The 27972-nt window shown below is 37.8% G+C and overlaps 2 protein-coding genes across 6 annotated transcripts; one reads left to right on the top strand and one right to left on the bottom strand.

The window, feature by feature from the left end:
• Positions 1 to 203: 203 nt before the first annotated feature.
• On the bottom strand, positions 204 to 1321 carry LOC116265393 (FAS1 domain-containing protein SELMODRAFT_448915-like). The gene has a single exon (XM_031645972.2). The coding sequence runs from the start codon at positions 1125 to 1127 to the stop codon at positions 411 to 413; it is 717 nt and encodes a 238-aa protein (XP_031501832.1). The 5' UTR covers positions 1128 to 1321; the 3' UTR covers positions 204 to 410.
• A 637-nt stretch (positions 1322 to 1958) lies between these two features.
• On the top strand, positions 1959 to 27792 carry LOC116265392 (putative acyl-activating enzyme 19). 5 transcript variants are annotated; one of them, XM_031645970.2, is made up of 17 exons: positions 1976 to 3015; positions 3523 to 3969; positions 5827 to 6023; positions 6802 to 7005; positions 10545 to 11312; positions 12087 to 12781; positions 14306 to 14381; positions 14513 to 14599; positions 15764 to 15807; positions 16060 to 16168; positions 16264 to 16323; positions 18162 to 18246; positions 18390 to 18454; positions 24333 to 24392; positions 24581 to 24625; positions 25012 to 25121; positions 26988 to 27792. In XM_031645970.2, the coding sequence occupies exons 1-17, from the start codon at positions 2682 to 2684 to the stop codon at positions 27241 to 27243; spliced, it is 3642 nt and encodes a 1213-aa protein (XP_031501830.1). In that variant the 5' UTR covers positions 1976 to 2681; the 3' UTR covers positions 27244 to 27792. The 5 variants fall into 5 exon arrangements, 3 of the variants coding, with proteins under 3 accessions (XP_049936722.1, XP_031501831.1, XP_031501830.1); XM_050080765.1 differs by lacking the exon at positions 18390 to 18454 and having other exon boundaries at positions 1967 to 3015; positions 26988 to 27125; XM_031645971.2 differs by lacking the exon at positions 15764 to 15807 and having other exon boundaries at positions 1975 to 3015; positions 14565 to 14599.
• Positions 27793 to 27972: the final 180 nt, after the last annotated feature.

Genomic DNA, 27972 nt, shown 5'->3' on the forward strand with positions numbered 1-27972 from the left:
AATGATTTTCCTGTTGGTTTCCTCATAAAAGGTGTTGTCATTAGTTCTTCTGTCTCCAAGTTGCGCAAGTGGAAACGTTATTGTAGCAGACGGACATGACGCACATGCACACATACATAAATGCCCGGTATGAGTGCACACAATTAGCTATGACTTTTCGTAGCTTGTGCAACAACTGAAAATAAGAAGTTTCAGTTTGGTGATGCTAAAACACTTCTTTAGCTATGAACCTGCATGCTTTACAAATTGCACGAAATTTTCCAGCATCAAGCAATTGCTGTGGGGATACGCAATCTGACCTCTGGCAGTCTATTAAAGTAGGCATATAGGACATTTCCGAGTGTCTAGGAAATCCAGGATTCATTTACAATCGCACTGTGACCTGTAGAGGCAACCAGATCTAGTGCCCTCTAACAAACTACAAAAACCATGACTGCGCACAGTATAGAAACAACCAACTCATGTGCTGGTCCAGCAGGCAGGGTCGGGGCTGCGGATTTCGGCCCTGCAGGAATTCGACTAGCGGGAGAAATAGCTCCATCCTGTGTGTTAGATGATGGACTTGGGGGAGGCGGGGTCAGTGATGCTATGGGCGGGCTTTCTGTTTGTGTTGGTGGCGTGGATTTCTTTGTTGGTGGATGCAGCGTGGGGGACCTGCTGCTTTTCGCAGACGCCACCAACACTCCGTTGATCCCATGGCATCTAATGGAAAATCCTGCAGTGCAGATGTTTGGGCGGACAACCTGAACATTGTTGAGATAAACCATTCCATTGTAGTTGGTTACCTTGAGCATGTGACCTGCGTAGTAGGAGGGGATCATGGAACCAGATGGAAAATGTGCAAGGTGATTGAAGAACAGTGGCATCGGAATCACATGGCCCAAAACAAACTCAGAGATAGCATTCTCAGGCACTGGGACCCTTGCCAGCATTCGATCGTTTGGCATGAAGAAGGTAACATTGGTAGGAATCTTGTCCTGCAACATCTGGAGCAACGTCACAAACGTGAAGTAACCAGCTTGTTCCATCTCTGTAATGGCTACCATCATATCAACTTGCGGTGCCGATTCAGTGACTGCAAATGCATACAGTAAGATTCCCAGCAAGAGGGGCAATCTGGAAGCCATGGACGAGAGAGCTCAGAAAACTAATGTTTTCAAACACAAGCTACTTAATATCTGCAAAACCATGTCGAGGAGTGCTGTTTGATGACGGTGTGTTTGGCATGCATTTCAGACGTGCCACCAACTGAGCTCATGCCACTCGTATGATACTAGTTTTCTGCGGAGTAGTTTAAAGGATTTCATAGAATAAAACTTTCGCGCTTTTTCGGTCTCCAACACAGTACTTAATAACCAGGCGCTTCACATAGTTTCCTGCAGGGTTGGAACATGGTGGTTGTACCTTATTTATAATGCCTGGGCTTTCACTCTTCGTTTAAGTTTGCATGAACAAACGGTGAATCCATCAAAATTTTCTGCTATAAGAGTTCTTAACATTTGTTATATAATGGTTAAATTATAACATGATATAGCATAACTGATCGAACTAGTGAAAGCTAATTAGTGGTAATTCTAATGATTGTTGAAGAGAAAAACAGAATGTCTCACACGTTACATGTATTTGTTATACATAATTATATATTTTACTATGTGCAATTATATTTGTATATTATTTTATTGTTAATTGAGTCGAGGCCTGATTTTTGTTACGTTGAGAAAAAAAAGTCAGATGCATTTTTCTAAATTGTTAAATTACAGTTTTTATTTTTTTAAGTGTCAGAGAAGAAGGTAATAAAAGGTAGGGAAGAGCAAACGTGGTGTAGTACAAAATAATACTAAGAAAGAAGTTGGAGCAAAGGTTTTAGGCTCTTCGAATCGACCAAATCTAACGAAAAGAGTAACTTAAAAAAAGTAAAAAAACTTAAAAAAAAAAGAAAGAAAACCTTCCCGTTTCCCGTCATCTTGTAACAATGGGGGCAACTTGTTATTTTGGGGGAAGGAGGGAAAAGCCGCGCCATCGATGCGCAGGGTTCCAATGGCGGGAATTTCTATTCAGTCGTCCAAGCTCGTTTCGCCAAGGGCAACCCTAATCCAGGTCGGAAGAAGGTCTCATATCCTTGTCTGAGAGGAAGAAGAAATCATTAGGGGCCGATATTGGGAATCCTTGTGCTCGAATGAACGACGTTCATCATCATCTTCTTCGTCAACCTCTGCTCAGCAGATTTCGCTTCCACAGACCAAGCTAGCAAAATCAACTCTCTCGAGCAGCGAAGAATGGATATGGCAGAGACGACCAGAGAGGACGTCGTTCCGGAGACGGTTTAAGAAGACTGAATAGATGCAAAAATCGAACCCTCGGTTGACGGAAATCGCGCGTGGCGGAGGCAAAGCGATTCAGAGCGGCCATGAAGGCTCGTTCAATCTTTCCGGCTCTTGCCTCCATATTCTTGAACATTTTAAAAGCTGCGAAAAGATTTTAGACATGAGCTTCCTATGGTATTTCTTTAAAAGTCGTGAGGCTCTCGTAAAGTTTTTCCTTTCTTGGGCTCTTTTTTGGGACTGTTCGGTTTGGACCCGATAAATGTTTTTGGAGGGAGAGTCTGGGACCTTGGTGGTGGCTTATATAATGCATCTGATCGCCCGCGTCTTTTAAATTATCGAGTTCCCTGGGCGTCTCCGATGGCGGTCGATGTTTCGGCCGAGGCAAGACCCCGTTGCTGCATTAGTCACCTCTTCCACGCTGTGGCTTCCAGCTGCCCCAGCAAAATCGCTGTCGTTCACGCCGTCGACGGAGCCCATGTCTGCCGTTCCCTAGGTGAGCGATCTGCTTATGAAGTCGATTTTGATGAAAAGAGGCTCCTTTCTGCCTGCCGGATATCCCAATCCCCGCCAATCTACCCTGGGGATGAATATTTCACTTACGGAAAGATTCTTTCTACTGTCGAGGAATTGAGCGTCCGAATCCGTGTCGTTCTTGATGGCGGCGATGATCCTGCTCTTATCAAGCCGAGCGGTAAGAATTTGTTCACCAATTTAGATTATTCTAGTTCATGTTTCCCTTGTACTATCTGCTGTTTGTCACCAATTTAGCTCTTCATCGTCGCGTTAACTTGTATGAAGCAACCTGTGACAGTGGTATGTATGTGTTCTTCGATCCTTCTTGTTCTTCTCCCTCCCTCCCTCCCTCTCTCTCTCTCTCTCTCTCTCTCTCTCTCTCTCTCTTTCTTCCTTTTTTTTTTTTTGGTGGGGAGGTTTTATTTCTCTTCTGAGTACTGAGTGCATAAACTCATTTCAGATGCCTAAGAGAAACGTTCCTGCTTAGTAAATAGGTTTGTTAGTTTTGGGTTCAAGAAATGAAATAACTATTATTGTTGCTTTAATCGTCATAGATATTATCTTCATCTGAAGATTAGTTTGACTCTGTTCATTATGCGAGAATGATCATCTAATGTTTGTTACTGGCCTCACAAGTATACATTGAAGAATTACTTAGTAAATCTCAATTGGACATGATACATAGGAGGTATAGATTCAGAGGCTGGCAAATTCTGCTCATTTGATGATTCCCCACTGTTGGTGGGGATATTTTTAGCTCCTTCCGTATATTACCTTGTGGCTGTTCTCGCAACTCTAAGAATCGGGGAGGCATTTCTTCCTATAGATCCTTCATGGCCCAAACACAGGGTGCTCTCAATAGTTTCTTCTTCAAGGCCTGCTCTTGTTATCACCCATCCTTTTTCCGTTGGTTCAAATGTTGAAGAAAATGAAGTGCCACGTTGGCTTGTATCTGGAAGCAACTTGCTGGTTTTGTTTCGATCAGACATTCATATTAGCAAGTGGGATGACAACTTATCCAAATCTAGAGGTATATGGCCATGCCAAAGAGAAAGACCGAGTCCATTTTGTTACGTGATGTGTACATCTGGATCAACTGGAAACCCCAAGGGTGTGTGTGGCACTGAGAAAGGTAAGCTATTACTGTTATCACTATTGCAAAGTTTGTGAGTTATTAGCGTTTACTTTTTGTTGTTATTTCTTGTTATTGTTTTTATTAAAATGCTGATTGTTATCCCCATCAATCTATATATGGTAATTGTGTATATGTGTGTGTGTGGAGAAAGAGGGGGAGAGGGAGAGTTGTACCTACTACCTATCAATGATAGGCTATCATGCCTAGTCCCTTTTGAATCACCTCCAGGATCCCCAATTTTTCCCACTTGTTCAAAAGAGAGTAGACATGGTAGACATAGTTTTGAGAGGCTCTCCCTTTCTCATACACACACATCACCATAACTATATGCATTGGAGACTTTGATCACTAACAATAAATTGTCTCATAAACATGATTGGCTACTTACAGGTTGTCATGTGTAAGGTATTTGTCATAGTTAAAATATTGCTCACCACTCACCACCTACCTCTTTGAAAAATTACATTGCATATTGTAGCTTACATGCCACCTGGTTGTACTTATCGAAATCGGTACTCGTAATACTTATATTTACTAGCTCACTTATTTTAGCATCTCTATCTAGTTTCAAATTTCAACCATTGTCACAAATAGCACTGTCTTTTTCTCCAAGAAAAGGAAAAGGGAAAGTAAAACAAAAAATGTTAAAAATATGAAAAGAACAAGGTATCCTGAAAAATCCAAAATGGAAATATCACGTTTTTTCATCTTTTCACGTTTTTTGCTTTTTTATTAGGAAGACAGTTTTTCATAGATTTTTACTTTTTGAGTTTGTTTTAACATTATAATGATTATTTTGAGTTTTTATCAATGCTTTTGTAGAAAAATAAAAACTCAAAACTTGTAATTTTTATTATTTTTAATAACTTTTAATTTTTTTGAATTCTTGAGATTCTCTTGAGAAAGACAGACTTCTCAATTAAGAGGAGAGATATTGTACTAAGAGGTAAGGATGGGTAGTAGTTAGCATTTACTGTCTCATTGACATTCTATGCACTTTATTTCATGGATGGAAGAATGGAAACACATATAGCAGTTGAGTTATACCAACCAAGAAATTTGAAGAAAATAAGTCAATGACTAACTGACAAGACTAATCTGACACAATTGAATCAATACCTTGACTTGGCTGTGTTTATATATATATATATATATATATATATATATATATACATAAACTCACTCCCATTTTTGGACTGATTTTTCAAGTCCCATTCCCTCCCTAGCAATTACCGATCTTAGAGTGGAGAAGATGGTTGTGAGTTGTGGCAAGGAAAATTGCAAGAGAAGGGCTCTAAGATCGGTAGTTGCTAGGGAGGGAATGGGACTTGAAAAATCAGTCCAAAAATGGGACTTGAAAAATCAGTCCAAAAATGGGACTGAGTTTATATTTCATCTCTCTCTCTCTCTCTCTCTCTATATATATATATATATATATATATATATATATATATATATATATATATATATATATATATATATAGAGAGAGAGAGAGAGAGAGAGAGAGAGAGAGAGAGAGAGAGATGAACAGACAAGATACGTAGATAGATAGTCACACCTTCTATGAGAGAAAGGGTGAACAGAAGGCTATGCACAAATAACTATGAAGTTATTAACTTCATTGAGAAAAGTTCCTAGCTAGGAGTCATATTCACAATACACACACACACCCCTCCTCCCCAACAGAGACTGTCTTTTCTCCGTTTCCTTGTTTCAGTTGTAGTTGGCATAAAACTTTATCATGCTGATTGCTGTGATATTTTTCTGAATTGTGTGGCTTTGAATTATAAGCCTAGGTTTTAATTAATGCATCAGTTGTTGCTTATTGCGCCTTTTGTTGATATTCTATTTAGGCCTTCTGAATCGCTTCTTGTGGATGCATACCTTATTTCCCATTCGTTTGGAAGATGTTCTACTGTTCAAGACTTCAATCAGTTTTATTGATCATTTTCAAGAGGTTTTGGGTGCCATTCTTGCCCCTGCAACATTGATAATACCTTTTCCAAACGAGTTATCTGCAGATCCTTTGTCGTTAATTGACCTTGTGAAGGTACATGACTGTGTATTCTTGTTTTCTTTCCCCAATAGATTGTCCTATCTGTCACATTCATCAATTTGGTCGACGTACAGAACATATTATGAAACTTTCCAGTCTGTTTCTTGAAGAGGTTTCCTGTTAATTGTAGTTACGTGGAGTCTCTTTTCTGTCTAACCAGTTAAGTAGTTGGTCCTGATCTCGGTATTCCATAGCCAGGTATGTTGGGTGAAATGCACTGAAAAGTGAAATGGCATTAATGATATAAAAGTTCCAATAGTTTGACTTGCAATGGTGTTGATAGGTTAAAAAACTTGTTCTGAGTGGCCTTGTAAACACAATGGCGGGCTTTTTCCCTGGGAATAAACGTCTTTGGGTTGAACTTAAGAAAGTGACTCAGAAATGGAAAAAATCAAAACAGAAGTAGTTGAAACTTGAATGATCTTAGACTAGTTGGAATGAATTAAAAGAATCTCTTTTTCTCATCTTTTCTGTGTAAGGAATATAGAACGTTAAAATATATTGCAAGTTCTTGAACAAAAATGTTATCATATGTTTTTGTTAGAATTAGTATTTTTACTTTGCACTGAATAGAATTAGAACATTATTTATCTGCATGAAATCACATTTCTGTTGGGTAGAATTAGGACAATTAACTCAGGCTCTGTATTCTTGGCACTTGCGAGTGTTTGCTATCCTTCGTCTCTGTTGCCTTAGTTTCCAGTGCTGTGAATACTTTCTTTTACTATTTATGTAAATGTAGATGTTTATAATTTTGTTGGCATATTTACAGGCATATTCAGTTACAAGGTTGATAGCTGTTCCTTCGTTAATTCGAATAATTCTTCCTGCCTTGAACAGTTTACATGGGAAGCTAATGCAGGAGGGTCTAAAAGTTTTGGTGTTGAGTGGGGAAGTCTTTCCGTTGTCTTTATGGTATACCCTTCAGAGTCTATTGCCAACTACTACAATTTTAAATCTCTATGGAAGTACGGAGGTGAGTTTTAGAGTGAAAGAGATTGGTTTGCTTGTCACTTGAGACACACATTTGCATCAACTGTAAACAGTTCATAAATTTGGAATTCACTGAATGTATAACAGTTGTACAACCTGCACTATAGGTACTTAACTCGTGCACCAACACAATGACATTACATCTTGGTTCATCTTGAGGATCTGCATATGTATCAATATGGTCCACCTTGTTCTTTAATATTTGTGTTTAGACTTATGAGGCAATTTCCTTATAGTCATTTTAAGTCTTATTTGTATTAGGCCTCTTCGTGCACACATAAGTTTGCAAGTTACAAAGTAGGAAACTTATTGTACTGTCCATTTTGTCAGAATTTTGAGCAGTATCTTGCATGCCATGTTGATCCTAACCAAAAAAAAAAGGTGGCTTTGAGATAATGTAGTTTCATCCAGTGCATTGACTTTTGCTTCAACACTGCTCCCTAGGGAGTAGTGTGGACTGTGGAGTCTTGGTGGCCTGCTATGGAGACCAAAACTTATTGTATACTAGAAGCCTTGGAGGGAACTCTCAAACATAGAGAGTTGTAACCTAGATTAACTATATACTTACCAAATTGGAAGGTGCCTGCGCCATATGAGCTGAGTGGTTGCTGGGCTTCAATCTACAAGTTGGGATCAGGTGGTGTCAGGGTCAAGGTCGTGCCTCATTTGACCAACTCATATATGCATGGGGCTTCTAGAAAGGAAACTGCACAATTTGGCTATCAAAAGTGAATGTTGGTTGTTGATTTTTAACCTAGACTCTCCTAGATTTTGGATAAGGACTACGAACATTGACAAGAGGAGTTCATGATGGCTATGTGGTAGGGCACCTGAATTCGATAGGCATTGGTTGACGACTGCAATGGATGTTTAGACAATGTGGCGGATATTGAGTGCAATATAGTTAGGCCTGAACACGAGCCAAATTGATCTCACCTGAAATAGTTTGCTTGAGTTTGGCTCGAACTCGGTTTGCATTCGGCTCGAGCTCGGCTCATTAATACATTTGTATAACTCAACTGGACCCGATAAACTCGTTATTTGAATTTCAAACTTTTAACCAAAATATTTTGCCACAAACTTTACAAATCTAAAAAAATTGAAAATAATAATCGAAACCGGGAGGGTATCATCATCTATCAAAAAGAGAATGAAATGAGAGGGGAGAGAGAGAGGGCATTATTAGAGAATACTAAATGAGAGAGGGGTGTGAAATTAATGGAGAGAGAAAAAAAAGATGGTAAATTAAAAGAGAGAGAGAGTATGTAATTGATGAGAAGAGAGGGTGAGTTAAATGAAAGAGAGGGAAACAAAAAGTAATTAATGGAGAGAGAGATAAAGGGTGAATTAAATGTCAGAGAGAGATAAAGAGAGGGAGAGAAATTAATGGAGAGGGAGAGAAAAGCGGCTATTAAATGTGTGATTGAGAGAGAGAGAGAGAGAGTCAATAAATGAATGGAGAGAGAAAAAGACGACCAATCAAATGTCAATGGCCGTCATCTTTTTCTTTGATGCACTATCTTCACAAGCTTCATGAGTTTCATCGAGTCAATTTAAGTGAACTCGAACTCGACTCGTGTAAACAAATGAGTTCGAATAAAAACTCACACTCAACTCGTTCACGAAATGAGTTAGCTTGAACTCAGTCTCTGACTCTCTAGACAAGCTTTGCTGAGTCGAGTTTGAGCTACTCGACTCGTTTATTCCATAAGTATGGGAAGAACAATAGAACAATTGATACACTTCCTCACAAAAACCAAAGTGGTCGCATCATTTTCTTAAATATCATGGAACTTATTGGAACTGGTTCAGGAAAGAACTCTGAAATATCTCGGTATAGGCTTAAACGACGAGTCAAGTAGCTCAAACTCGACTCAGTAAAGCTCGTCTCAAGCCCAAGTTTAAGCTGACTCATCTTGTAAACGAGTTGAGTTTGAGTTTTTATTTGAACTCATTTGTTTATACGACTTGAGTTTGAGTTCACTTCAATAGACTCGACTCAACTCGTGAAGCTCGTGCATCGAAGAAAAAATGATGGCCATTGGCAGTCTTTTTCTCTCTCCATTCATTACCTGACTTTTCTCTCTCTCTTTCTCTCTCTCTCTCATTTAATTCACTGTTTCTCTCTCCATAAATTATTCTCTACTTCTCTTGCTCATTAGCTTGCCCTCTCTCTTTCCTCATTAAATACATACTCTTTCTCTCTCTCTCTTTTAATTCATCTTTTCTCTCTCTCCCATTTCATTCTCTATTTCAATAGAGGACACCCTCTTGGTTTCAATTATTATTTTAATGTTTTTTACATATGTAAAGTTCACGGCTAAATATTTTTGTTAAAATTTTGAAATTTGAATAAATGAGTTTATCGAGTTGAGCTGAGTTATATAAATGTATTATCGAGCCAAGCTCGAACCAAATGTACTGAATTTAAATAGAGTTTGAGCCGAACTCGAGTTGAGTATTTCAGGTGTCGAGCATAGCTCGAGTTGCGCAACTCATGCTCGACTTGGCTCATGTTCAGGCCTATCTCAATACTTCTAAATTGGTTCACTTAATTAAAGTGGGCACATGTTGACAGTTTTGTCTGCAATATGAGGTCTTGTGTTCTTTGGGACTGCAAATGTTTGCCAAAGAGCAGTGGAATGAGGAAGGATCTCAGGAAGGAAACACAAGACAACTTATAGTCTGGGCATCTTAGTCAAGACTACAACCTTGCTTTGTTGTCTAAGAACTTATTTTAGCCATGGATGAAGGAGGATGTAGGTCATTATCTGTTCACTTGTTTTATTTGCCTAGTGTATAGGTAAGGACAAGAGCCTGGTGGTTGACTATAAGCTGCTGCCCATTCCAGAAGAACCTGATTAAGTGTTACACTGGTTTTTAACAGACAATGGTGGAATGAGGAAGGATCTCATGAAGGAGACGTATGGAAACTTATAGGCTGGTTACCACAGCCAAGTCTGTGATCTTGTATTGTTTTCTAGGAATTAATTCTAGCTGCGGATGAAGCCATTTACATATTGATAGTTTGGTATATATTACATGCATTATGCATATGTATGTTGATATCTCATTTCGGCTACTATATTGGCTAGCTAATTGCTTACTTTTGGCACTCCCATCCCAAAATGGGGCTAGTTGAACATATTTCTCATATATATATATGTATATATATAGATAGATAGATAGATAGATAGATAGATCGGTAGATAGATGGAGAGAGAGAGAGAGAGAATCTAGTTTCATAGGATGTTGGCCAATCTGTGTTCAACTTCTGATTGTGACAGTTTGGACTGTAGCACATGATTCGCTGGAAAATTCATTCCTACTTCTAACCCATATTTTAGTGAATTGAAAAGCTTTTATAGCCTTAATATCTGTACGATTCACCTGAATTGTAACTGTCAAAGTGGTGTAATATTGTAGCTTTTTTATTAAGCTTTACTACCTATGATAAATGCAACATTATCATGCATTCAGCTTTTGTAACCTTTCGCCTTAATTTTTTCTGCTTCAACTCAGGTATCTGGAGATTGTACGTTTTTTGATTGCAAAGATTTGCCAAAGATTTTGGAGACTGAGGTGCTGAGTACTGTGCCTATTGGGAAGCCAATTCATGGTTGTAAAGTAATACTAATTGGAGAATCTAATGATTCTGATGATGGTGAAATTTTTGTTGGTGGGGCGTGCACTTCAATTGGGTACTTGTTTAATTCAGCTTCAGATTTTGTTTACTTGCGATGTCATGATGAAAGTTCTCATGGTATTCTTGGTCAGAAAGATATAGACGAAATGTATTTTAGAACTGGTGATTTTGCTAGACGACTTAGGAGTGGTGATTATGTCTTTATGGGAAGAAAAGATCGTCTAGTGAAAATCCATGGGCAACGCATTTCTCTGGAAGAGGTAGAAGATACTTTGAGGGATCATCCTGATGTATCAGATTCAGCTGTAACTGTCAATTCAAGTGATGGAGAACAATCTCATCTGATAGCTTACATTATACTGAAAGGAAGAGCTGATGTAATTCCAGAAGCACCTGCAGCATCCTCTGATGATGGTGAATCTAATGGTTTTGAACAAACAGCTTCATCCTTGAAGCATTGGTTGGCAGAAAGACTGCCTTCAGGGATGATACCTGCACATTTTCAGTTTCTTAACTCATTTCCTGTGACTTCTTCAGGGAAAATAGACTATGCTTCATTAGCAGTGCCAGGTTTGAGCAAGAAAAGGCAGAGAATCCATATCAGCGCCGGCCTTCACAAAAGACATCTAGAAACAGTAAAAAAGGTTTTCCCTGCTCCCTCTGTGAAACAATGTGATACTACTCCATTTCGACCTTTCTGTTTGTGATGGAACTGTAAGGTTATCCATACCTGCTTCCTAGATAGGACATTGTGGTGAACTCTTTTGTAGCTTTTCTGTCACTTGTGTTTGTTTACAGGTTGCTTCATAGTTCTCTGTGTTATTCACAGCCACATTTTCATAAAGTTTTACTTCGTTGAATTAATTGACTTTTAAAAATCCTTGTTTCTGTTTTACTTTTTACCTACAGGGGAACTGGTGGATAACACCTAAAACAATATTTACCCAGGGGCCTTTGATTACAATTTTACAGTAGATCCATTTTGTGTTAGGCCTGATATATGTAAGCTTTCCCGTATCTTCTGGAATAGGGGAGATATATGATCATGTGCTTTGTCCTGTCAATGCTGTAATGTAAAAGATTAACTCTCATTTTGATGTAAGAATTATTTTGCTTATTGCTGATTTGTCTGTATTGTCACAAAAGTCAAACAATAGTTGACGCTTGTACAGATTTCCTATACTGGTGTACAAGAATGAATAGTTGAAAAGCTTTGGTTAAGCTACATGTGCTTTCATGTGAGGGAAAAGGCTGCACGTATTTGTTGCTTTCCTTACAAATGAAAGTGTAGATGACAGCAATTTACTGACCAGTATAAGTTGTTATGTACTCAAATCAGATCGAGGGTTTTTATTTGTTCATCTTCCCACTTGCATAATGGAGGGTGGCCTGATTTTTTTGCTTTTTGTTAATTTCAGGCTTTTTGTAGAGCTTTGATGGCCGAAAAAGTTATGGAGGATGATGATTTTTTCTCTCTGGGTGGGAATTCAATGGCTGCTGCATATCTTGGACACATCTTAGGCATTGATATGAGGCTTATATACAGGTTTCCCAGCCCATCCAAAATATTGAAAGTTATGCTTGATCAGACCTTGCTTCCTGAAGATTCTTTTAAATTGGAAATTCAAAGTGAAAACCTGTCATCCACCCTAAACACAGAGACTCCTTCTCCCGTCAGTCATGATGTTCTCCCAGAATCAAGCCGTGTAGGTTCCAGAAGGGTTCATAGTTTGGAATCTGATTTAGGTGACACAGTACCAGTCAATGAAAAGAAGCAGCCTGCTCGCATTTGTAACTCTTTGGAGCTGGATGAAATTGTAGATGGAAAGCTTTTAATTGAGGATAGTGCTTGGATTTCAAGTATTCACTTAGCAACATCAGTTTCATTCAGCCGTTGTAATAAGATTACATTTGTTGAAGAGTCTGAACTAGGTGTTTTTCCTCAAATATCTGTTGAAATCGATGGGATGAACATCCGAAAGATGCAAAGCCTGTGGAAAGTTAACCTGAACTCGTGCGTTGATGCATCTCCACTTGTCATCTCAATGCACGGGAATGTGTATTTATTCATCGGGGCACACTCACACTTCTTTGTTTGTGTCAATGCCTTGAGGTATGTGGAACTATTTTTTCTCTTTAACTAGTGAGTTTTAAGAATGTGGTTCTTTTAATTTAGTCCCATATTATATATATGTGCATGCCTACATTATATATATGATGTGTGTATGTACATGTATGCAGACTAGTATGTATATATGTATGGGTCTTATATGTAACTTGAGGTAAATATTTCATTTCATTTTTTGATAACTAGATCGTATTTTTGTTCTTTGTCTTTTTCCTTTTTTTGGATATAATAAAGATATTGCCCAAAGGGCATTAATGTTAACTATTTTTCTAGCGGTCGGGAGTGCCCGATCGGGGGCGGAGCCAAGGTAGGGCGGGCGCGCATGGGCCCTGGCCCTACCTCAATATATTTTTTTTAATTTTACATGTAAATTTAAAAAAAATCACTTGTTTTATATAAAATTTTTGAAAAATGAGCGGAGCCAAGGTAGGGCCTGCATGGGCCCTGGCCCCACCTCAATATATTTTTTTTAATTTTACATGGAAATTTTTAAAAATTTCACTTGTTTTATATAAAAATTTTGAAAAATGATATTTCGGCCCTAGTCAAAATTTAGAAACTTTAATTCGGCTCCCCTCATGAAAAATTTCTGGCTCCGCCCCTGTGTCCGGTGGCTACATAACTAGTTTGTACTCGAAGAAATGAACATCTCAATGTTGCTGCCAAGTAGATTGTACTGCGAGACAAAGGTGCTATATGCATTCCCAATGGCCACAGTTTCCATGAAAGAATGAAGAGAAACCATTTCTAAGGAATCACACTCACTTCCATGTGTGATGTCCAAGTATCAAATTGTTGATTCTTTTCACCAAGCGTCTTCTAGATCTCTATTTTATATTTTTCATTGGAGAACCTCTAGGTGGTGATGGTGTGAGTTTGGGGCTAAGTCACATGGATACTTCATTAAGGTCCTTGTACACATGTCGCCATACTGCAAAGTGGGTAATCAGATACACTTGGGTACTTTTTTGGATCAAAACTTATGCAAACTGCTTACTTTTACTTGATTGAGCTTGTTTCTAACTCAGGTTTCATTTTGTTTTTACGTGTTATTGGTCATTAACATGCTCTGTGTTTATTTACACTACTTGTTTATTTAAATGTTGCTTTCATTTTGATTTTCTTGTGTTATTTTGCATATATACATATATATACACCATGTTAGAACCCCATACCTCCATTTTTTGAAATTTCCATGCCCGTGCCCAAACCCATACCCGTGCCCATGTGACTCCAGTTGGGGGGTTATGTGTGCATGCCTATGATAGGCGGGTGTGCATCTCTCTACTAATATGTATGTATATTATCATGCTATAACATATATTTTGTGTATATCTTGATGTAAATAGTTTTCTTCTTCTTTTCTTTAGATTTTTCTCTGTTATGTAATGATGTAATTATTTCCATTTTTTTGTGTTTATACTTTTCTGTTTCCATATCTAAATCGTAGAAGGGGTCCTTTCTCTTTTACCTGAAAGATATATAAAAACTTTTAATGAAATTGGGTAGTGGTCAGCTTGTATGGGAGGTCAGTTTGGCGGGAAGAGTAGAGTGCTCGGCTGCAATTACTGAAGACTTTTCTCAGGTTTGTCTCGACTAAACTTTTGATGGGTACATCTGTATGACAAAAAAAGTTTGCCATTTGGTTGACATTTTCTTCTAATATTTGAATAGTTAGAGTCCATTTTCTTGTTCCGATGTGTTTTCTTCTTGTAGGTTATTGTTGGATGTTATAGAGGAAATGTGTATTTTCTTGATTTCATGACAGGAAGCATTTTTTGGACTTTCGAAACTGGTGGTGAGGTATGTATGTTGATTCCTATTGTTATCAATTATAGATTTGCTTTGGTGTTTGTATTTTTGTTTTTGAGGTTTATGGCATTTACTCATAGTTTTATTTGGTTATTTCTTCATCAGAAGCTTAAGAAACATCAAAATACGAAGTTGATTTCTTGGTCTATAGCTGACAGGGGATGGGTCATTGTAGATAAGGCCTGTTGTGATTGTCTACAAATAATCATGATAAATCTTTGCATTGTTAGTTTTTGAGAAGTGTAATGGAGAAAAAAGTTTGGAAACTTTTCATTGATGCTCAAGTTGCTGCAAAGATATGAATTTTCCTAAGTTCTTCTTACATAAAGTTCTGGTAATCCAAGCCCCATATGCTTGTTTGTTCTCTGAATTTGGAAGAGGAATAATATCAGGGGCTAAAGCTGTGTCGCATATGGTCAAGACTCAAGAGAAGATAAAAAGAAGTTTGTGTTGCTCAATCAATATTTCAGGATTTGAATGACTATAGAAAATTAGCACAATCAAGTTTAATTGAGGTGTCATTTTAGATAATGCCTGTTATGATTGTCTACTGAAGGATCATGATAGAACTTTGGCAGCATTAGTTCCTGAGATATATAATGGAGAAAGAAGTTTGGAGACTTCTCATTGAAGCTTAAGGTTGCTGCAACATGGATTTTCTTGAGGTTCTTCTTGCATAAAGTTCTGGCGATCCAAGCTCCATATGACTTGCCTTGTCTATTAATTCAAAAGAGCAAAAATATCGTAGGCTAAAGCATGTGTCATGGATGATCAGAGGATGACAGGAAGTTTATCTCTTTCAATCGATATCCCAAGTTTTACATGACTGTAGAGCATTAGCAAAATTCAGTTTAGTATGAATCAGAATCGACTGATGTAAGGAGTGCAACAACCATGCGGAAACCAGGCTGTAAATGTCGAATGGAACTTTATATGCATTTTTGTGATTGTAGCAAAGATCCTCAAATCAGTTAGTGCTAGAGAAGATAATTAATGATTCAGCATCATTTTTCTTGTTTGCTTGTTGATTGACAATGTGAAAGTGTTCTTGTAGATCCAATGTTCATCTCTTCATTGCTCGTTCTGTGCTCAACCTCTTAAAGTTCCTTAGTTTCTTAGCTGCTATTTGTCTAATGTTACCCCTACCAATTGAAGGTCAAATCACAGCCGGTTGTGGACTCATCAAGGAGTATAGTATGGTAATTTTTCTGGTACAATTGCTTCTTATATGCGAATGGTTTTAACTATTTTTGGTCTTTATCATGGTGGAAGTTCTTTTTGCAAACTTTTAGGCGTCTGATTCTTGAGCTTTTGGTGTGGAAGCATGTGTTTGTCCAATATTTGAAGCAAGTGGCAGTCAGGCTGTAGTTCTGTTTTCTTTCCTTTTTTTTAAAGAAAAAATATTTTTCATTCAACTTGAAGATAAAGATCATTGGATGTTCTAAATGCAGGTGCGGATCCTATGATCATAATTTGTATGCACTGGACTATAAAAATCATTGCTGTCTTTCAAAGATTTTCTGTGGGGGAAGCATTTATGGTACCCCTTCTATTGACATGGTACTTCATGTTTTGGATACGATTCACCTAGACCTTTTCTGTTTTTGATATCTTAGGAAGATTATTTCACATCCTTGTCTTAATTTTTATTGCAGGTGCGCACTATACTTTATGTAGGATCAACTAGTGGGAGAGTTACAGCTGTATCTCTGCAGGTATAGCTGCAATACTGTTCAAAATTGGACATAAAAAATAATGGGGTTGTCAAAGGCAAAAATTGGACATAAACAATAATGGGGTTGTCAAAGGCAAAAATTGGACATAAGCAATAATGGGGTTGTCAAAAGCATACTTAACCTCAAGTAGGGCTCACATCTTAGCTGGACAACTAGGCTAGCTGTTTCTAGGTGACCTGCCACATGAAAGTGCTTAGACCGTCTGCTTAAGTCGCATAGGCATCTCGAAGTGTAGGTCTTTTTTCTTTACATCCTAGATATTTTCTTGTTCTTAGGCAATATTGGGGTGGATTTTTTCGTTTTCTTTTCCTCCTCTTCTCCTTCTTGTTGTTGTTATTATCATTATCATCCATTGAAGTTTTTTTTTTTCTTTTTGTTATTTTTTTATACATATTTCTTTTCCTCATTCTTTTTGATGTTGTATGTGATTTTATGTTGGAAGAAAGCGCATGTGTGAACTTTTTCTTGTTTATTCGAATTATAGTGGGCTGTTGGTTTTACAACAGGCAATACTAATATGGAAGCTATGATTTTGTTGAGGATTTGTATTCCTGCTTTTGAAAAATTAAGTTATTAAAATTTAGGTTTTTAGAGATTAGAAATAGAGATTTAGCAATTGGTATTTAATAAATTAAAAGATTTAGTGTTTCTTTAACATTGTATACGTGCTTTTTTTAATGCTGTATGACCCATTACGATGCATTTATTTTATGTAGCATCACTATGAAGAAAAATAATGTGGTACACCTTGAAACTAGTTTCAGGGATGCAGCTATACCATAGCAGTGTAATTTATGATACATCCTTCATATCGCACTTTTCAGTCAATACAGGTTGTAGGTTGTAACTTATATTTCACACTTCCAAAATATAAAAAAAGTGTGAAAAGAGTTTTTTTTTTAAAAAAAAAAATTAAAGTTACTTAAATTTCTTAAGGTTGAATATTACGTTGGACATGAAAAGCATTATTTCACATTTTAAGTTAAAAAAAATAAAATTTAAGGCTGATTTTATGCAATCAAAATAGAGATTTGGTGGTTTTCCTTACAAAAGCCTACGCTTGTTCTGAAAAATAGTAAATAAAAATTCAAATTTTGCTACCATAATTTGCTTAAAATCTCCAAGGCATAACTCAGATAATGAAAACATATTTGTTTTGATACCCATTTAAGTATGGGGAGTAATTTAAGTGGTCATTTTAGTATTTCTAAAGAAAGCATCCATGATGTCTGTTTTTTTTAGTGCAATTCATGTTTTTATAGTTGTATTTTTTTCCTAATTTCCCTATTATTTTATTTTTTTTATATTGTTTGAAATTCTTTTGTGAACTTAATACTAAAAAATTTAAACATGTGATTGTGCGTTGTGTATTTAACTTTGGACAGAACCACTATGGGTTAAGTTGCAAATTTTTACAAGATTGATATGAAATTCAAACTTAAGCTGAGGAATGCTTCAGTTTTATTGTTGATTGATTCCAATTTACAACTAGGCTCAACTCACTGCGTAGGCTGTGCCTTCCACTTTTTGACAACATAGGTCAGTTGTGGTATCTCTAGCAGCCTGGCTTCAGATTTTGATTGTTAACTTTTCAAGTTCATATTTGATTATTATTTTCTGCTCTCTAAATTAAGTTCATTAAATTGCTGTTTGTTGATTTTTTTTCCTTATTCTTGTAATTGTGTCTTATTTATAGTCCACTCAAATATCCCAATTGCAAATGTCCAGCCACTGTTTGTTGTTTTTGATACATTTTATTGTCATGATTTTGTATCCTAATTTGTCAAATGAATCTTTTCTACATTTATTTGTTGTAGGGTTTGCCATTTCATATAAAGTGGCAGTATGAATCTGGAGCACCAATTTTCGCATCTTCTTCTATCAACCCTTCAAATGGAAATGGTATCCAAATAACAGCTTCATACTACATAATAATCTGCAGTTGGAGAGCTCTCTCATTATACTGAATAAACAATTCTTATCTGTATATTTCCACTTATCTGTTAAGTTATTAACTTGTATAGATGTGATATTTTGGTTTTCAGTTATTTTCTGCTTGGTGAATGGAAGGATTGTTGCTTTGGATTCAGCTGGGTCCATTGTGTGGAAAGTAAGCCATGCACCATTTCCTTGTTAATATTGGATTAATTTTGAGTTTGGGTCATATCATGTTTGAATAGAAAGCGAAGTTGCTGATTTGTTCCCCAAAGGCCTAACAGAATATCAATTTTGATCTTTGAGGAATAAGTTGTCCCTATGTACAACTTTAGGGAGGGTTATGTTAGCGTATGGGGATCGGGTCTGTTCAGACCCGATCCATTCTCCTTATATCCACACGCCTAAAGTTACTAGGCGGTGGCTCTCTTGTAATATTTTATAATTTTATGTACAAATCTGTTGTAACCTATTAGGGTTATTCTTTTAATTAAAAGATTAAGGAACACATGGCTGTGTTAAGCCGGCTGCTCCTTTTCCTCCATCGTCTTCTTTCATCCTCTCCTCTCAATATATCTGTTTTGCATACGGAGAGACGAGTACTTTGTGAAGATTCTTACATGGTATCAGAGGCAGGTTGCATCGTCCTCCGGTGAGTGATTTCAGTTTGATGTGATTAGCCCTAATCTGCCCTACATTCTTTCTTTTCTGGCGTGGTCATCCCTCTTTTCAGTTTCTGCCCTAAATCTTGCGTGATTTGCCCTAATCGTTGTGCCCTAATTTTCTCATCGTTTTGCCCTAATTTCTGTCGTTGCCCTAAATCAATTATGGATCAGCCGACTCCCTCTCTTCTATCTTCTAGCTTTCTCTCCCAACTTATTTCTCAAAAGCTGAATCATAGTAACTATTTGACTTGGAAACGTCAAATAGTCCCTTTTATTAAAAGTCATAGACTCTACGGGCATATCGATGGGACCACTCCAGCACCTCCTATGTATATTGACCGTGAAGTGAAGAAGACCGTAGTGGGAGATCAAGCTGCTGGGGCTGCGGCTATGAGTGAAATCAGATTTGAATATGAAACCATTACTGAAAATAATCCTGAGTATGAAGCTTGGCTGGCTCACGACCAGTCCCTTGTTGCCTATATTACTTCTACTTTGTCAGAGGAAGTATTAGGAGGTATTGATGATGATTTAACAGCCCTAGAGTTGTGGTCTACCCTTGCCACCACGTATTCTCAAGTATCCGAAGCACGTTTTCTGCAGTTAAGAAGGCAATTTCAGGACATCAAGCGTGGGACGCGTACTGTTTTGGAATATTTGAATGAAATTAAAAGTGTAAGTGATCAACTTGCTGCCATTGGACATCCCGTCAGCGACAAGGACAAAGTGCAACAAGCCTTGAGTGGACTGGGAACAGATTTTGATATTTTTTGCACAGCCTTGGAAGTCCTACCTATTCTTCCATCTTTCGAAGATCTCAAGGTTAAGTTATTCCAACACGAAGCTAGTCGTGTTCAGCGACAGAATTTGATTCCTTCCAACAGTCACAATGTACTGATCACAGGGACACATGCATTGCAAGGGAATCGCACTCGTACTTGGATTCCTCAGGCAGGAATGGGAAGAGGGATTCTCCCAACACCACAGGGCATGAACACTACTTCTGCCACATCTAGAAGGGTTCCGACTTGTTTCTATTGCAACAAGAGGGGGCATGTAAAGTTAGAATGTTGGCACAACCCGCAGAACAAAAATAATCAGATTAGACGTGAGAACAAGGCAGCAGCAGGGTCAGCTTCATCATCATCTGGATCTAATGTTTCAGCAGACGTACAACAACTCCTCATGACAGCCCTGTCTAAGCTTCATTTGAAACAAAACGAGCAAGGAGAATGGTATGTGGACTCTGGAGCAGCAGCTCATGTTACTGGTGACGCAGGTAATCTCTCTAGTGCTCTCCCTTATTTAGATAAAGGCTCAGTTGTCATGGGAGATGGTTCCCATCACACAATATCACACATTGGAAATGTACAAATTTCTATAGGCTCTTCTTCGATTCCATTAAAGAATGTTCTTGTTGTTCCAAGTGTCAAGAAAAATATTATTTCAGTGTCCAAGCTTATTGATGATACTCAATCCTCTGTTGAATTCACACCCTCTTCTGTTTATGTCAAGGATGCTCGAACCAAGAAGACATTCGCTGAGGGCACTCGCAAAGGAGATATGTATGTCCTTGAAGGAGCTCCACAGATGTCAAAATCTCACCTTTCCGATTCATGTTTTCCAAGTCATAGTGAAGTCAATGTCACAGAGTATAATAAACCATCCATTTGGCATGGTCGGTTAGCTCATTGTAGTCAATCTTTTGTTCGAAATCTTGTTGCAGACGGGCTCTTAGATAAGTCCAGTCTGAGTTTTGTCAGTGAGTCCAGCATGTGCTCGAGTTGTCATATCTGTAAGAGCCATGCCCTTCCTTTTCAATTAATAAATAAAAGAGCTCCAAAGGTTTTTGACACTATATATTCTGATGTTTGGGGGCCTGCTCCAATTCCTTCTTCTTCTGGGAGTAGATACTATGTCATTTTTGTTGATTCATATTCCCGATATACTTGGATCCATTTCATGAAACACAAATCAGAAGTTTTTCGCTTATTCACTCAATTTCATGCCTTGGTTCAAAATAAATACTCCAGTAATATTGTGCATTTTCAATGTGATGGTGGTGGTGAATTTATTTCTAATGAATTTACTGAGTACTTACTAGATAATGGGATCACTAGACAAATTTCATGTCCGCATACACCTCAGCAAAACGGAATTGCTGAAATGAAACATAGGCATATTGTTGAAAGTGCACTTAGCATGATGCATGAAACAGACTTACCTATGACATTGTGGACCGAGGCTTTCCATATGGCTGTACATGTTATAAATCGATTGCCATTGGCTTTGCTTGATGGAAAATCACCATTTTTTCTTTTATACCAAGAGCAGCCACGTTATGAGGAGTTGCGTGTTTTTGGATGTGTGTGCTATGTGCATGTTGATGTTTCCTTGCGAAACAAATTTCAAGATCGTGCTGTTTTATGTAGATTTATAGGGTATGTAGAAAATTACAAGGGTTATAGGTGTTACAACCCTAAAACTGGGCGTGTACATATTTCACGGCATGTTGTCTTTGATGAGAACATGTTACAGGATCCCAAGGCTACTTCTGTGATACTCAAGGACAAAAATGAAGTTTATGATACTTGGCTTCATGCTGAAATCTTAAGACAAGGGGCAGCAATGTTGACTGAGCACAATGAGCAAGTTGTTAATGAGCCTGAGACATCTGTAAGTAGTTCCTTGAGCAGCACTACTTCCTTGGACAGCATGCCTTCATCTTCTCAGCCCAGTGAGCCACCTATGCATAATCGGTTCTCAGGCCTAGTGTATTCTAGGCGATCAGTTCCTACTACAGTTCCACGCCAATCACAACGCGTGCGACATCCTATTGATAGATGGGTGAGCTATAACAGTTTTTCTTTGGATTTTCAGCTGTTTATGACAGAAGTCAGCAAAAAGGTGGAACCAACATCTTATCACAATGCGAGTAAGGAAAAATGTTGGGTTGAAGCTATGAATAAGGAAATGGCAGCCTTGCATGAATGTCAGACTTGGCAGATTGTCCCTCGTCCAGCTGATAAGAATGTTGTGGGATCCAAATGGGTTTATAAACTGAAATATAAACCAGATGGTAGCATTGATCGGTATAAAACACGACTTGTGGCGTGCGGTTTCACTCAGCAATATGGGGAAGATTATGATGAAACATTCAGTCCAGTCATCAAGATGGGAACAATCCGTGTGATTATTTCTCTTGCAGTCTCGTATGGATGGCCTCTCTATCAGTTAGATGTCAAAAATGCTTTTCTTCATGGAATTCTTAAGGAAGAGGTATACATGGAGCAACCTCCCGGCTACACTGCTCATGATTCTCAAAAATGGGTTTGCAAATTACACAAGTCTCTATATGGGTTGAAGCAAGCTTCTAGGTCATGGTTTGATCGTTTTTCTCATCACATACAACAAGTTGGTTTTCTCCGAAGCTCTCTCGATCATTCTTTGTTTATCTATCGCACTGGAGAAGCTACCACCTGGTTACTTATCTATGTTGATGATATTGTTATAACTGGGAATTCTTCTTCACATATATCTTATGTTAAAGGTATGTTGAAGCAAGAATTCAAGATGAAGGATCTGGGAGAATTACGATATTTTTTGGGTGTTGAACTTGACAGGACAAATGATAGTTTGACTCTTACACAACACAAGTATACCCTTGATGTTTTGGACAGGGCAGGTATGACTAATTGCAAACCCATCACTACCCCCAGTGTTCTGAATACTAAATTGACTGCATCTGATGGAACTGCTGCATATTCCAATCCCACATTCTATCGCAGCATTGTTGGTATGTTACAATATCTTACCTTTACTCGCCCAGACATAGTATATGCTGTAAATCAGATTTCTCAGTTCATGCATGCACCCACTGAAGGACATATGGATGCTGCTAAGCGGATCCTACGGTATCTCAAAGCTACTCTTGGAGATGGACTAGTCTACACCAAATGTTCCAATGTTTCTCTTGGACATAGCATATATACATATACTGATGCCGACTGGGCAAGCGATCCCGATGACCGACGATCAGTTTCAGGTTTCTGTCTCTTTCTTGATTCTAATCTCATTTGTTGGAGCAGTAAAAAGCAGCGTGCTGTTGCACGATCTAGCACTGAGGCAGAGTATAGAGCAATGGCTGCAGGGACGGCTGAAGCGTCATGGTTACGTCATTTACTTGGGGAGCTCAATCTTCCTATTGTTCGGTCATCATTACTATGTGACAATCAAAGTGCGATAAAAATTGCTTTCAATCCCATTTTGCATAATCGCACCAAACATATAGAGATTGATCAACATTTCATTCGTCAGAAGGTTGAAGAAGCCGAGATCTTGCCTACTTATATATCCACCAATGAACAGATAGCTGATCTTTTTACCAAAGGTCTCACAGGGCAGCATTTTTGGGATTTGAAGAACAAGTTGTGCATGATCAAATCTCATGCACAACTTGAGGGGAGCTGTTAGCGTATGGGGATCGGGTCTGTTCAGACCCGATCCATTCTTCTTATATCCACACGCCTAAACTTACTAGGCGGTGGCTCTCTTGTAATATTTTATAATTTTATGTACAAATCTGTTGTAACCTATTAGGGTTATTCTTTTAATTAAAAGATTAAGGAACGCAGGGCTGTGTTAAGCCGGCTGCTCCTTAAGTTAGGGTGGAGGGCTGGCCTCTTCCTTTTGTGTGCAGTTTTTTCTGCCCTTCCTATTTTCTGCTGATCTAGGACTGTGGTGTTATCATCAGGATCTGAGATTCAAAATTCTTTTACATGCAGAAATGCATACACAATTTAACATATGTATCTCAGCTTGGGAAATGACAAAGGATTATAATACCGTGGACATATAACAAAAAAGTACAACTATGCTCAATCTAGAACATGTCTCCATAAGTAAATGTAAAGCAGCTCTTGTGACTTGCATCAAGATAATAAGGCCAACTAGCAAGTAGACATGTAGAAAAGGCATCCATTTAGTAATCAAATGATTAAAGTGCCAAAGAATTTCAAGGAAAATATTTAATTTTTCATGATTTAACAAATGTGTACATGTAAATGTGAGGTAAGTTCCACCCCTTAGTCATGTTATGTCTTTTGTTATTGTGTAGATACTTCTTTATTCATTCAAATGGGGTTCCAATGAATTTGGCATGGATGTTATTTTTTTTAATATGGTCCATCTATTATTACATCCCATTGATCCCAATGTCATTACCATTATATTGTACTTAGTGACTTCTCTGAATGCACAAGTTATCTGTCTGGAGCTGGTGAAATCTGCACCTTGCATGCATGTACATGCATATGCTTACTGTATAGCAATGAGGGAAAAGGTTGATCGGTTTTTTTTTTTTCCTTCTTCTTTTTTGTAATTTGACAGGCAACTACAGGTGGTCCAATATTTGCAGGAGCATGCATTTCTTCATTTCTTTATGGGCAGGTATGTTTTGAGAACTAGCTCTTGCAGAAAATCATTAAGAAAGTTGAGAACAATAATGTAAAAGACAAATTAGATTTTTTTTTTTCCAACTCTTTCTTTTGTCCGCTAGAATGCACCAATATGTTTTCCTCTAAATGCTTATCTTGGAAAGTAAAAAGATTATGGTGATTGTTTCTGTATTCCAATAGGTGTTGGTGTGTTCACAGAATGGAGTTGTGTACTCATTTGGGCTGGTAAGCTTCCTGGTGTAACCACATAATTTTCCCTTGCTTTGGCTGGTAAACGGAATTTAATCAGTAACATTTTCTTTGAAAACGGTAGGATACAAATGCACCCTTTGTGTTTGCAAACTTATGTATTCTTCATATCTATATTTTGCTATCAACAACTTACATCATTAACTTGGGAATGTTTAATCTTCACCAGTATGTGTGTGAGTTTGTTAAATTTTCAGTTGTATATGTCAAATAGCAATACTTAAGAATTATCATAATGTGCATATGTATAACTTATCTGTATAATGCAGTTAATAACATGACTGCAAACAAGCGGCTGTTGCAACTTGTGGCAGAAAAATGCTGCAAGTATGATGTCTGAAACGTTTTGGCTTTGTGCTCAGGAAAGTGGGAAGTTGGTTTGGGAATATCACATTGGAGATCCAATTACTTCTTCGGCGTATGTTGATGAAAACATTGTCCTTCTGTCTGGTTCTTGTCCTACAGAGCACAGGTAGCGATTTCATATTCACATACTTTATTGTATCTAATGGTACTTTTCCATCTCCAGATCATCACTTTTTTTTGTGGAAATGATGATAATGATATGCAAATATTATTTGGGAATCAAAGGGAGTGGCAGAGCCACATATGTGTCAGGATGCCTTTTGTAACTGTAATTTTGCTTATAAGTTCATAGCCAACCAAGCTAGCCATTAAAAGGGTTTGTGCTTGCCATGAACTTAAATTGTAGCGTAGAAGTATTTCCAATTTGAACTTAAATTGGATTAGGCAAGTGCCATTCCTATCTCTACTTGACTTTTTTGACACTGATAAAGAAACATTGTTTTTAGAACTCTCTTTTTTGTCAAAATCTATCACTATTAAATTGGAGTTTCTGAAATAATGTTTTTTCTTCACTAAAAGAAGTCCATATTGTAGAAGATTGTGTGCATGTATTTTGTGTGTGTCTGTGTAGAGAGGGAGAGCGAGACTGGTGAAGTCGATTCCGCTCTCTGTTGTTGTTTTACTGTCAGTTGGCCAAATCTTATTGGTGTTCTGACCGAATGGATGAACAGGGAGTGTCATAAACTATACGTTAAAAAAAAAGAAAAAAGAAAAACAGATGGACTGATCGGATTTTACAAGGATCTTAAGGGTCTCATTATTCACCTTTTTAACTTATAAAATCAATTAATGCATTGAATTTTATTATTTCTTTTAGATCATTACTTGTTTCAACAAAATCCATTGTAGTTACTCTGACTCTTGAAATTTTAAAAAATTAAAGTTGTACAGGAAGTTTTTTTTCAGCGAGTCTTCTCTACCATCCCTGCACCACAACCTTTCCCTGAAATTTTAATAACGGACATGCCCCAGGGCCCCAAGTAAATATTTTCTTTGCACACACACACACTGTGAAAAGAAACTACAGCTGCAACTTTTTGTTGACTTAAGCCTAGAGTATAGATGCTTTGTGTTTTTATTTATAGTGGAACGCTTTTATTCTTTTTTTTATAAATGTAAAAGCATGATCTTTGTAGTCAAGAATTTCTCATGCATTTTGTGCCCCTTTTTTTTGAAGCACCTTCAAACATACTTGTTGGCAATTGCATAAAGTGTGTAAATCACAGCTGGAAGGTTTTACCTAGAAAGTATGGGAAAACAAATTATAAAACCCTCTACAGTTTTGTGTGTCTGACATGCTTCGTTTGATCAACTCAGCTCCTGAAACGTGTGCCTTTATTGAGAACCATCTTTTGTTCTTTAACTGGGCCATTGATTTTTCAAGTAAGGACCTCATGCTGCCATGCTGACACGCTCCATTTGATCAACTCAGCTCCTGAAATGTGTGCCTTTATTGAGAACCATCTTTTGTTCTTTAACTGGGCCATTGATTTTTCAAGTAAGGACCTCATGCTGCCATGTTGACACGCTCCATTTGATCAACTCAGCTCCTGAAACGTGTGCCTTTGTTGAGAACCATCTTTTGTTCTTTAACTGGGCCATTGATTTTTCAAGGACCTCATGCTGCCATGGTGAAGAGTGCTTGACAGTTGTCTCCCGCTAATCCTGTAAATCACATTCTTTTGTTGCCAAATTTTTGAAGAAAGTAACATATTATAAGTACTTGGTGCGTTATGAGTGCATATACCTAGGTATGACTTAATGCTGAATACTTTCCACGCATGCACAGGCGTGCTTTTGTGTATGTCACAAGTGTCCAAATAAATATCTTGTTGAACCTCCTGCTTCCTTTCTAAGTGACCTCTTTTACTGTGTACAGAAACCAAGCATGGAGGCTCTGTCCTTCACATTTTCCTTTTATCTTGACGTTGGTGAAAAAATGTATCCATGCATAACTTCCAGCTCTTTACAGGTTAGCCTGCATATGCAGCTGTTCAGGAAGGATTCACGTGCTCAGAATCAATGTTAATGCTGTTAATGAAAAGAATCACCATGAGCAAGATTTGGAGAAGGATGTATATGCATATGCAAAGATGGATCTCCCTGCAAATATCTTTTCTTCACCTTTGATGATAAGTGGTCGAATTTTTGTAGGTTGTAGGGATGATCATGTGTATTGTTTATCCGTCTTGAAGAATGATGTGCATGAAGAGCTTTCGAGATGCTAGATTTAGGACTGCGTAAGAAGATTTGGTGTATTATTGTTATGACTGGCGCAGGTTTCTCACAACAATTATTTTTATCAAGAGCTTCAGCTGTCATTAAGAAGGATAAGTGTATTATTCTAAGCTTTGGAGCTGTGGAAGTAATATTCCTCAGAAAATGCTACACCGTCCTGTCTGATATCGGAGAAAAACTTTTGGAAATCAGTGGCTGCTGGCTGACTGCACACGTGGTGGTGATCTTACTCTGATGGTAGCATTTTGACCTTCAGGTGTCTAACTGTCAAAGCAGTTGCAAGATCAGCAGACTGTTATGCTTCTTTGGCGCTTTGAATCTCATGCTTTTTTGATGGTCCAATCTAATGGAACAGTAAGTCCAGGTTTCTATCAACAGTATCGTATGCAGGCAACTGGTGCTTTGGTTATTTTGCTTTTATAGTTTTGGTCGCCCATCAGAATCTTGATTGTTCTTTGTGTATATAGAATCATACATGAACTCTGTGTCCATTGACCTTGTTTATTGAAAATATTTAGGTAGAAAATGGTTATTTGCAAGCCCATGTAGCTACTGTTTGTCATTTGCTGAGAAAGCTGTCGAGTTTGTTTGGAGAAAGAGGTGAGGGTGGTCATTTGGAGGGCCATTCCCCAGAATGTCCTTCTGCGATAGCATGTTGATGTTTTCTAATTGTAGTCATAAAAACTTGATTATAGTTTTTTTTTCTCCCCTGTTGCATT

This window comes from Nymphaea colorata, chromosome 12 (assembly GCF_008831285.2).
Source record: "Nymphaea colorata isolate Beijing-Zhang1983 chromosome 12, ASM883128v2, whole genome shotgun sequence".
NCBI lineage: Eukaryota > Viridiplantae > Streptophyta > Magnoliopsida > Nymphaeales > Nymphaeaceae > Nymphaea > Nymphaea colorata.